Here is an 11,822-nt window from a genome sequence, read left to right as displayed (position 1 = left end):
AAAGCTTAATTTGGATCATATCCAAGGAAGGATTACCTTCAGAGACAGTGAGGATTGCAAACGCAGCAAGGACCTTTGCGTTGTTGCAGAGGGTATCTGATTCTGATAAGTCGATCTTCTTCTCTAGAGGTCTAAGATGAGATCTGCAGTGCTTGGCAATGTGACCTTCTTCATGGCACTTAAAACAAATGAAAGCTCCTTTGGGGCAAAATCTGACTGAATGACGATCATCCCCACAGTTGAAACAGCGACGAGGTTCCTTTGGATCCTTATAATCCGCCGGAAAAGGGTATCTAAGAAGTTTACTATCCATTCTATTAGATATTTTCTTCCGATTAACCAGAGTCTAAAACCTCGTTAAAAACTATGATATTGATAAAAGACGATTCGTTAAGTCCTCACGCTACTTGAATAATATAAAAATTATACAACTAATTAAATTCCACACAACGCGATCCACACTAAATTAAAAAAAGATTTGAAAAAAAAAATGAAAAACTAGTTTCAAGAGGATGTACAACTTAGCTGCACAATCCAAACCTCAACATTTCTACATTTATCCATAATACTTTGCCAGCAATAAATAAAAAACAAAAACTAACTGAGACGAAATCCTCCATTAACCTAAAATGCATCTCTATACATATCTTAGACATTGTTGTCACTAGCGATGGAATCATTGCCGACTCCTGGTTTGCACGTGTGAAGCAAGGAGTCACACGTGCTCACAGCCTCTGCAACGGTGAGAAATATCATCTCTCGTCCAATCATCTCAAGGACCTTTGATTTGTCCAGCTTCCTCATCACTTCACTCCCGGGATTAGCTAACACAAGCTAATTACATGATTAAAGTTAGAGCATATTGATTAGTTACCCATAAATTGATAATTTCAATCTCGTAAATTACAAAAGACAATTACAGTTACATATACAATTATTTTGTTTTTCACTACTGTAGTCTGGGGTCGAATTTTGGCAAGAGCGAATTTGCAGTCAAATTGAGTACGTGCAACCCTTTTCGTAAAGGGTTTTTAAATATTACTGCCCCATCTCTTTCAAATTTCAAAATTAGTCTCCTAAAGCTCTCATATTAGTTTGAAATTAGTCCCTCAAATCTTTAGGTGTCTTGACAATAGTCTCTCTATTTAGCAACGGACGAAAATTGGAGAAATATTTCAGTCTTCGTTAAACATTTTGGAATGTGATATCAGTTTTATTTCACGAGGGGAAAATTTATTTCACGAGGGCAATTTTAGTAAAGAGTACCCATTTCTGGTTAACTACTGGTTCAGTTGTTGTTAATAATTTGTATGATAATGTAACCACCAAGACAATAATTTCATACCCTTAAAAAGGTGTAGGGGTCTAATTTGAAAACCCTATAAAGATTTGATGGTTAATTAAAAGTTTTTGACATTAAATCCAAAGGTTATAATTCATACCTGAAGCCCTCTTCTCTCAACACTCTTCCTTAAATCCTCGAGCATGTTAATTCCGCTAGCGTCAATGCTGGTCACAGCTTCAAAAATAAATAAATGAATACATTAGGCTCATGTAGCTCGTGTGACTAATTAACATAGTAACAGTGTTCACAGGTGTGAAAGTCTTACTTACCACTCATGTCTAAAATCACATAATTCAGGCTAATTTTCTCCCCCTTTGCTCTCACCATACTTTCCTCCTCTTCATCAATGTATCGCGATATCCTAAAATCCAAATAATAATAGAGTCTCATATAAATATGTGGCAAGTGTAAATGTGCATATATGTATCCTAATTGTATCTAGGGGTTCATTGAGGATATAAATATAACCTTGTAGCATCGTTTGTTTTGAACTTACCATCCCTCTACTTTTATTGTTGCGTATAGACCCCCCTATTGAAATACCCCTTGAAGGAAAAAAGAGGTAGACAAATTTTGTTTAAAATGTCTATATATGTACAAAAGTAAAACTAGAGGAGTAGTAAGTTCAAAACAACGATATTACGAGACATATATCTGCAACTAACACTTGTATCTAAAGTAGCTCGCCTCTCTTTCAAGTAGCTAGCATTAGTGAAAAATATCGGAGCATCAATTTGGAGTATGAACACTTTTGATACACTCTGAGCTATTGGATATTGATCCATCCTTCGATAGACCGCGGAGTTCGGTATGTTCCCTAGAACACTAGTTCTAGGCCTCGCGACGAACAATAAAACCCTAAGTATCGAGATTGCAACCTACAACGATGCAATATATTTGATTAGGAACAAAAAAGAGAAATCGATTGTAAACGAATTGTTTGAATATAGGGTTTTTTTTTGCAGATTCTCCTCTTGCACTGTGAGTTTGTATCTACTTATCACTCATATTCTATTTTATTAGTACATATACTCCCTGGTGGTCTCCATTACATAACAAGGAAAATATGTCGTCACGAACCAGCAGATAGTATATGTGCTAATAATCGAACATAAGTGTTAGATATCTATATAGCTTCATAGTACAGAGGTCTGCAAAATGACTATAAAAGATAATTACCGCGATAACGAGTCCAATTTCGACACTGCCGAACACTACACCAAAGTATGCACCAATGCACACAAAGAAATCAATCTTATCAATATGCCAAAGGTGAATTGCAGCCTCATAATCAATTAATCGAACCATTGCGGAGATAATAATGGAAGCAAGAACAACTAGGGGAGTATAATGAAATAACGGAGTCAAGAACAATAGGGTAATCATCACTGTAATCGCCATCACGATGTTCGACATTGCTGTTTTGCATCCTGCATTGTTGTTCACAGCGGTTCTTGAAAATGAACCTGGGTTGAGATTCTAATTTTAGTTATTGTGAGGGTTTTTTTTTTTTTTTGTAAATAGTCAAGAAAGAGGAGGGGCTCACCGGTGGTGAGATAGCAGGATGTTAATGATCCAGCGACGTTCATCATCCCAAATGCGATCATCTCTTTGTTTCCATCGATTTGGTAGTTCTTGATCATGGCAAAACTCCTTCCTACTGCAATTCCTTCCTATAGTAGCATAGAGTAGGAAAATCATAGTTTTAGGCAGATATATATGGACGATTACAAATAGTATCAAAACACTATGCATGCAAGCCAAAATATGATTTGTGTTCGATCTACGTACTACTAAAATACGTAGGAATTACAACCTTCCACTAACCAACAGAGGATTGTGATTGAGGAACTGAAATTTTCAGTGTATTTTGACAGCAAAGAAGATGCAAAATACATAATTCATGTAGCGATGTATGCACTTACAGCAAGGGCAATTATGCCAGTAACAATGCCAATCCTCATGGCAATCATCATATGAGGAGGAGACAATATCAAACTTGTCAAAGATGGTGGATTCAGCCCTTTCTTTAGGTACCCTATCTGCATTTAAAATAAATAAATAAATAAATAACAATGCAGAAAACATTAGAAACCAATGGGTTATATATGTTACTGGGCCAGACCCATTAGCAATTTAAATTCCTAGTTTGAATAACTGACCACGTAGACTCCATGATTCTCAGCATGACTGAAGTAGACGAGAAGGCTTCCAATGAAAACTGACGTTAGTGGTGCTGCAGCAGAAGCCCAGAAGAATTGGGGCCTTTTCTTGCTCTGACCCATGAAAATGGAATCAAAATTAGCATTACAAGGACGCAAGTTCATTAATCATTCCGCTCCTTTTTTTACTCTCCTTTTTTTATCTAATCTAATCTAAACTAATACTATTATAAAAGTATGTTGCCATGTTAAAACATTTCTTTCAAAAACACCCTCCGTAATACATACATGCATATATCTCTAGCACATCCATACATGCATACATTAAGATATATACATACTTAATTTTTCATAACCTCCCTATTTATTAGCATCAAATTTTCATTTAACCATCCACTAATAACATTCCCCAACTAAGTCTTGGCATTACACACTAATAATGAAAAACGTTACAACTATTCATCTTCCATAAATCACTATAAATTACTATAGAATCTTATCAAGTTTCTCTAACCAAAATTCTAATTTTTAATCAAAATTTATTCATATTGAAAAGTAAGGAGACACAACTACAATACTTACAAACCGTAAGAAGTGTGAGTGTGTCAATGGTAACATCACTGGTGGGGTTCAATCGAATTGAATGAGGAGATAGTAATGGAAGCATCAGTGTAACAATTTAGAGAGCAGAGAAAAAACCCGTTGAAGGCGACAAAGAAGGCGGTCCTGTATTTTATTAAAATATGCATAATGTTTTTGCCTTACATGTAAATTGGTTTCCAACTCCTGGGCATATTTGTAAATATGCTAAATTGTTTGTATAGTTTGGTTGAATCTCTTAATGTATTATGCTTATTCTCGGGATAAAGAAAGCTTTGTCCATGATAATGCATTATAAGTGTAATTGCTTTCACTCTATATGTGTAAAGGTTTAATTTTCATTCTATGGTCACTAAGACAATACATTAGTATTATTGGGTTATAAAGAACAAATAGAAAGTGTAGGATGTGCTAGAGATATATGCATGTATGTATTACATTAAGATATATACATACTTAATTTTTCATAACCTCCCTATTTATTAGCATCAAATTTTCATTTAACCACCCACTAATAACATTCCCTCACTAAGTCTTGGCATTACACACTAATAATAAAAAATGTTACAACTATTCATCTTCCATAAATCACTATAAATTACTATAGAATCTTATCAAGTTTTTCTAACCAAAATTCTAACTTTTAATCAAAATTTATTTATATTGAAAAGTAAGGAGACACAACTACAACACTTACAAACCGCAAGAAGTGTGAGTGTGTCAATGGTAACATCACTGGTGGTGTACAATCGAATTGAATGAGGAGATAGTAATGGAAGCATCAGTGTAACAATTTAGAGAGCAGAGAAAAAAACCGTTCAAGGTGACAAAGAAGGTGGTCCTGTATTTTATCAAAATATGCATAATGTTTTTGCCTTACATGTAAACTAGTTTGCGGTCCGTGCAAAGCACGGTATTTTTTTTTTTTTTTTGCTACAGTAATCCCACTTTTTAATACGGCGTGATTTGAATTTTTGAAAGTACTACAGTATCCCGCTCTGCTACAGTACCTTTTAGATGCTACAGTATACTCTGTGCTACAGTACTGTTTTTAATTAATTATTATCTACAGCAAATGCTACTGTAGTATTTACTGTAGCATGAACAGTGAATCTTTGATCCTCCTATTTGTATAAAGGAATAGATTGGTTTCCAACTCCTAGGCATGTTTGTAAATATGCTAAATTGTTTGTATAGTTTGGTTGAATCTCTTAATGTATTATGCTTATTCTCGGGATAAAGAAAGCTTTGTCCATGATAACGCATTATAAGTGTAATTGCTTTCACTCTATATGTGTAAAGGTTTAATTTTCATTCTATGGTCACTAAGATAATACATTAGTATTATTGGGTTATAAAGAACAAATAGAAAGTGTAGGATGTGCTAGAGATATATGCATGTATGTATTACATTAAGATATATACATACTTAATTTTTCATAACCTCCCTATTTATTAGCATCAAATTTTCATTTAACCACCCACTAATAACATTCCCTCACTAAGTCTTGGCATTACACACTAATAATAAAAAATGTTACAACTATTCATCTTCCATAAATCACTATAAATTACTATAGAATCTTATCAAGTTTTTCTAACCAAAATTCTAACTTTTAATCAAAATTTATTTATATTGAAAAGTAAGGAGACACAACTACAACACTTACAAACCGCAAGAAGTGTGAGTGTGTCAATGGTAACATCACTGGTGGGGTACAATCGAATTGAATGAGGAGATAGTAATGGAAGCATCAGTGTAACAATTTAGAGAGCAGAGAAAAAAACCGTTGAAGGTGACAAAGAAGGTGGTCCTGTATTTTATCAAAATATGCATAATGTTTTTGCCTTACATGTAAACTAGTTTGCGGTCCGTGCAAAGAACGGTATTTTTTTTTTTGCTACAGTAATCCCACTTTTTAATACGGCATGATTTGAATTTTTGAAAGTACTACAGTATCCCGCTCTGCTACAGTACCTTTTAAATGCTACAGTATACTATGTGCTACAGTAATGTTTTTAATTAATTATTATCTACAGTAAATGCTACTGTAGTATTTACTGTAGCATGAACAGTGAATCTCTGATCCTCCTATTTGTATAAAGGAATAGATTGGTTTCCAACTCCTAGGCATGTTTGTAAATATGCTAAATTGTTTGTATAGTTTGGTTGAATCTCTTAATGTATTATGCTTATTCTCGGGATAAAGAAAGCTTTGTCCATGATAATGCATTATAAGTGTAATTGCTTTTACTCTATATGTGTAAAGATTTAATTTTTATTCTATGGTCACTAAGATAATACATTAATATTATTGGGTTATAAAGGACAAATAGAAAGTGTAGGAAGATCAATTTAGAAAATGATATAGTTAGTTGGTCCTGAGGATGCTTATAGAATGGATTACTACTATAATAAGTCATCAACTTTTCATTATTCCACTATCTTCTTAACCCCCCTTCAATAAGGAACTCATTCATGAAGGGTTACCCATTTCTCCATTAACCATCTGTAAATTGCATTATTATAACAAATAGGAAAAATTATACATAATTCCCTCTTCTATATCTTGAGTTACACTAAATCCTCCTCAATATACTAGCACTTAGTACCCTTGAAATGCAATTTTAGAGATATAAATTGCAAGTATCAAATATAAATTAGGGGACTCTAAGAGCTAATAATAAACTAGAAGAGGTTTAATAATTTCTAGAAAGATAATTTCAAAATGACATTCCTCTCTCTCATGTAAATGTACTTTATCTTCTTACTTTACAGGTAGTTTATACTTTATAATAGAAACATGTATAAGCTAATTTTCTATGCAGAGAGTGATTGTTTTTGATAAAAATAACTTATACATGACCTCCTACAAATATACTCATCTAATCTTTATGCATTAAGTCTCATTTCATTGAATAAATATTAATTCTTTATTAATTACTATAATATCTTAATAACTATTCACTTTCTAACCTAATAGAACCAAAAGAATTCCAAAAATTGATCAACAAGTGTGCCTACGTATAACTATTCACTTTCTAACCTAATAGAACCAAAAGAATTCCAAAAATTGATCAACAAGTGTGCCTACGTACAACGCACGTACACGATACTAGTTATTATAAAATTCTATTAATCCTTACTACATCAGCATGTGCACCACCAATAAATAGAGAACTACATTCAAATGAAATGAGAAGATATGATACAAACAAGAATAACATATATTTTTCTAGATTATTAAGTTGTACTCGTATCAAGTGTTACATACTAAATAAAAGTTGACCTTGAAAATTAACCAAATTTCACTAGATAGTAGATCCAAAATCAACCTGCAAATCTAAACCTTTTTAATTATGTTTTTGACACAGATCTCTTCGTAAGTTTCACAGGCATCGCCATATTGAGTTGAGAAAGTGGTCGATAGTGGGAAATATGTAATTCTTATTATTCTAGTAGTACAACACTCAATACACTTTTTACTATAAACTTTCTCTTTACTACAAACTATAATACTACTACACACTTTTACAAACACTATTATGTTTCTTTTTCTCTCTATTTCTCTCCCTCTCTTTATTTATCTTTATGTTCTTTTCTATTAGGATGCAAACAACCAAAGGGTCAGGGGTTATTTATATGCTTTATTTGTGGCTGGTAAAAACTGTTGGTGTAGGTAATTACTTATGGTGGTGACTGAGATAGATGGGGATAGATGAGCTACTGACTTCAACACTCCCTCTCAACAGCTACTTCTCTATCCGCAAGTAATCATCACATATTGTTATATTTTTATATCCTCATTATCTATTTTATTTGAATAAATATCTGCTAATAAAGAGTTTTTATTTTAATTTATAGGTTAATGGAGAATTAATGAATAAGAGCCCAAAAGAATTAATGTCCCTCAATTTTCTACCATTTTTTGAAGAAAAATAAATCAAGCCAAGAAGGAGGCCCACGAAAGCCCAAGATATCAAAAAAAAAAAAAAATCATGTCAACAAGTCAACAAAGAATCAAATTCTGTTTGGAATCAATTGATTAGCGAACCGATTGGTCAATCGATTGGTTCGTAACAGAATCATTAATGATTGAGATTTATTTCTTAGAGCTCAAGGCTAATCTAGTGGCTCTTTTAGATTGCAATAGACTAAAATAGGGGTAGAGGGTAAGGAATTTGAGTGTTAAAATTTTATTGAGAAAATCTTTTAAAATTATGAATTTTTATTTGCAATAAATAAAACTTTTATTTCCTCTTATTTTTTTCTTTTTTCTCTTTTGATGATGATGAAGTGAAGATGAAGATTTTCTTCACAAGGGGCCAACCCCTTAAAATATAAGTTTTTATTTTCTCTTCTTTTCTTGTTTTAGAATTGCATGATTTAGGATTTTATTTTTTTATTGTGTTTGGTCTATTAGATTAATTTTATGCTTGAAGTGTAGAATTATTTTATACTCTGTAGGGTAGATTTATATATTCTTGCTTTTTTATAGCTTTTATTGTCCTTTTTCTTGCTTAATTTCTATTTTCTTGTCTTTCTTTTATGCTTTATTTTCTTTTTATTTTTAATATGTGTAACTAAATTCTTTAGGAGAACTAGAATTGTATAAAACTAGTTTAATTTCTTTTACAATTTATGGACTGCTCTTTTTATACTTAAAATGATCATGCTTAGGATAATCAACTAGAGAACTAATTGGTGAAAGAATAATTTGATAATATATGCTTATCTTTAGTGGTTTGATAGGTTATACTTATAACTTCTAAAATTACTATCTAGTTGTTTATTCTTTTCATGAATACAATTTTTACTTGGATGATAATTTGATAGACTATATTTTCTTTAAGTGGTTTGATAATCTATAGTTGGTAAATCTGAAGTAAAATATGATAAAAATAGAGTAGTTCATAATTCCTAATTGAAATTAACCAATAGATTTAATTCTAGATCCCTAAGGTTATCTACTTATTTTCCTCTCAATCCTACTTGACTTTGATTTTCTCATCTCTTAATTTCTATTTTCTTAATTTTTGTTTGCTAATTGTTCTCGTGATCCTCCTTTCTTCTCCTCTTTGTGTTTTATTCCTTTTATTTTTCCTTTTTGTTATTCTTTTATTTGCGTCTTTCTTTTCTTCTATCCCCTCTTATATTTATTTTTGATTTTTGTGACGAATCAACTCTCTCTACATCTTTACACATTTTATCTCACTTCATTTTGTCCATACATTTTTAGGACCAATTTTAAAAAATTTTAAACACAACCTTTCCTGTGGGTTTGACATCTTTATATACTATACCTGCTACTTATTCTCTGGCAGCTTTTGTGCATGTTTTATATGCACAATCAATAAGTCGAAGATGACTTTAAAATTCTATAAACTTTGAAGAACCCAGTGCTTTATTGATTATATCAGCTACTTGTTCGTTTGTCTTGATCGGTTTCCTTACAATATCCTCCTAGAGAACTTTCTCTAGTTAAAAGTGATGATATACTTGAATGCGCTTTATCCTAGCAATAAAAATTGGATTCTTTGCTAATCTAATTGCAAACTGATTATCACAATGTAAAGCTACTAAGTAGCATGTGGGCTGATTTAGATTCCCCACCAACTAAAAAAGCCACGTGCTTTCTTAAGCTATCATAGCTACTAATCTGCACTCCATCTTGTGGTTAATAGTGACATCATTGACTATATCTTATTGCACCCAGATATAGCTATTTAGTTGAGATTGAAGATCTCTTTAGTAGTAGACCTCTGATTATCATGATATTTAGCATAGTTAGTATCATAATAGTCGTAGACCTCACATTCTCCTCCTTTCTTGTACAAGACAATAATTAATTGTGCGCTTGACATAACTTAGGATCCTTTAGATTGCTTCTAGGTGAGGCTTCTTTGGCTTTGCACACTAACCATAAATAAAATATTTGGTCTTGTCATGATGGGATAGATTTAATTTCTAACTAGTTATCGATACATTGTTGGATCTCCATATCTTTTCCTTCATGTGCACGCAACCTTAGGTTTGTCTCCATTGTGCATTTGAGATTGACTTGTATCTGAACATCCCGTACTTGAACAACAAGTCATTCGCATACTTTTCATGGTAGAGGATCAATATATCCTTCTTTGGTGAACCTCCAATATGAGGAAATGCTTGAGCTCATTAAGTTCCTTAGTTTGAAATTTGACTAAGAGATTTGCCTTATTCTATGGATTTCTACTATGTCCACTACTGCAAAGGGGACTATTGGCGACGGACAAATCCGTCGCCAAAAGTCCAAAATCCGTCGCTAAAAGTTTTAGCGACGGAAAAAAAGAAATTCCGTCGCTAAAAATCCGTCACTATTATAAGGGTAGGTAAATCTACCTTTAGCGACGGCAAATCCGTCGCTAAATATCAGCGAGGGTTATATAGCAACGGAAAATCCGTCGTTTATGTATAATTTTTTGACAACGAAATTTTCCGTCGCTATATACTTAACCGTCGCTATAATTTTTGGCGACGGAAAATCCGTCGCCATATTCTATACTTTTTGGCGACGGAAGATTCTGTCGCTATACATTTTACCGTCGCCAATATGTATAGCGACGGAAAATCCGTCGCCGAAAGCTGTATTAGTGCATGTCTGGCATGTCAGTTTTCCGTCGCTATATACTTAACCCTAACCCTCAACCTCAACCTAAAACTCACCCCCACCCCCACCCAAACCCTCACCCTCACCCTCACCCCCTAACCTTAACCCTAACCTTAACCCTCACACTCATCTAACCCTAACCCTAACCTAACCCTCATCTAACCCTAACCCTCAACCTCAACCTTACCATCACCCCTACGCTCACCCTCACCTAACCATAACCCTAACCCTAACCCTCACCATCACCCTCCCCTAACCCTAACCCTAACCCTAACCCTAACCCTCACCCTCAGCATCACCCCCACCCTCACCCCTACACTAACCCTAACCCTAACCCTCAACCTCACCATCACCCCCACACTCACCCTCACATAACCCTAACCCTCACCCTCACCTTCACCCCCTAACCCTAACCCTAACCTTAACTATCACCCTCATCTAACCCTAACCCTAACCCTCAACCTCAACCTTACCATCACCCCTACGCTCACCCTCACCTAACCCTAACTCTAACCCTAACCCTCAACCTCACCCTCCCCTAACCCTAAACCTAACCTTAACCCTCAAACTCACCCCCACCCCCACCCTCACCCCCACCCCTAACCCTCACCTAACCCTAATCTTAACCCTCGCCTAACCCTAACTCTAACCCTAACCCTCAACCTCAACCTTACCATCGCCCGCACTCACCTAACTCTAACCCTAACCCTAATCCAAACCCAAACCCTAACCCTAACACCCTCACTCTCACCCTCACCTAACCCTAACCCTAACCCTAACCCTAACCCTAACCCTAACCCTAACCCTAACCCTAACCCTAACCCTAACCCTAACACCCTAACCCTAACCCTAACCCTAATCTTAATTTTTTATATTATAATTTTAACAATATGAATATTTTTTATTAGGGTTTTGATTTTTCCATAATTTTTTGGTTTTGCAAAAATTAAACTATCATTATAACAATTAAACAAAAATTAAGGGGGGGGGGAAAGGGGGTACCTTGAGAGAGAGGGGGGAGAGAGATCGACGGCGGCGGCGACGGCGGCGGCGGCTCCACCCAACGGC

General features: G+C 34.3%; 1 protein-coding gene across 3 annotated transcripts in view; it reads right to left on the bottom strand.

Annotated features, from left to right (window-relative positions):
• LOC109835425 (sulfate transporter 3.1-like) overlaps positions 404-11,822 on the bottom strand; it is a 29,123-nt gene continuing 17,704 nt past the window's right edge. The window contains exons 5-12 of one of the 3 annotated variants that reach the window (XM_020403399.1): positions 3,508-3,621; positions 3,271-3,387; positions 2,892-3,018; positions 2,525-2,775; positions 2,033-2,223; positions 1,615-1,706; positions 1,443-1,519; positions 404-834 (exon numbers count right to left, since the gene is read on the bottom strand). In XM_020403399.1, coding sequence (XP_020258988.1) covers positions 649-834; positions 1,443-1,519; positions 1,615-1,706; positions 2,033-2,223; positions 2,525-2,775; positions 2,892-3,018; positions 3,271-3,387; positions 3,508-3,621 — 1,155 coding nt within the window. In that variant the 3' untranslated portion in view covers positions 404-648. Of the gene's footprint in view, positions 835-1,442; positions 1,520-1,614; positions 1,707-2,032; positions 2,224-2,524; positions 2,812-2,891; positions 3,019-3,270; positions 3,388-3,507; positions 3,622-11,822 lie in introns of all 3 variants that reach the window. The other 2 variants (XM_020403400.1, XM_020403401.1) reach the window with 2 other exon arrangements.

The sequence above is a fragment of the Asparagus officinalis genome, chromosome 3 (assembly GCF_001876935.1).
Source record: "Asparagus officinalis chromosome 3, Aspof.V1, whole genome shotgun sequence".
In the NCBI taxonomy this organism is placed as follows: Eukaryota; Viridiplantae; Streptophyta; class Magnoliopsida; order Asparagales; family Asparagaceae; genus Asparagus; species Asparagus officinalis.
This window is presented reverse-complemented; position numbering and strand designations above follow the sequence as displayed.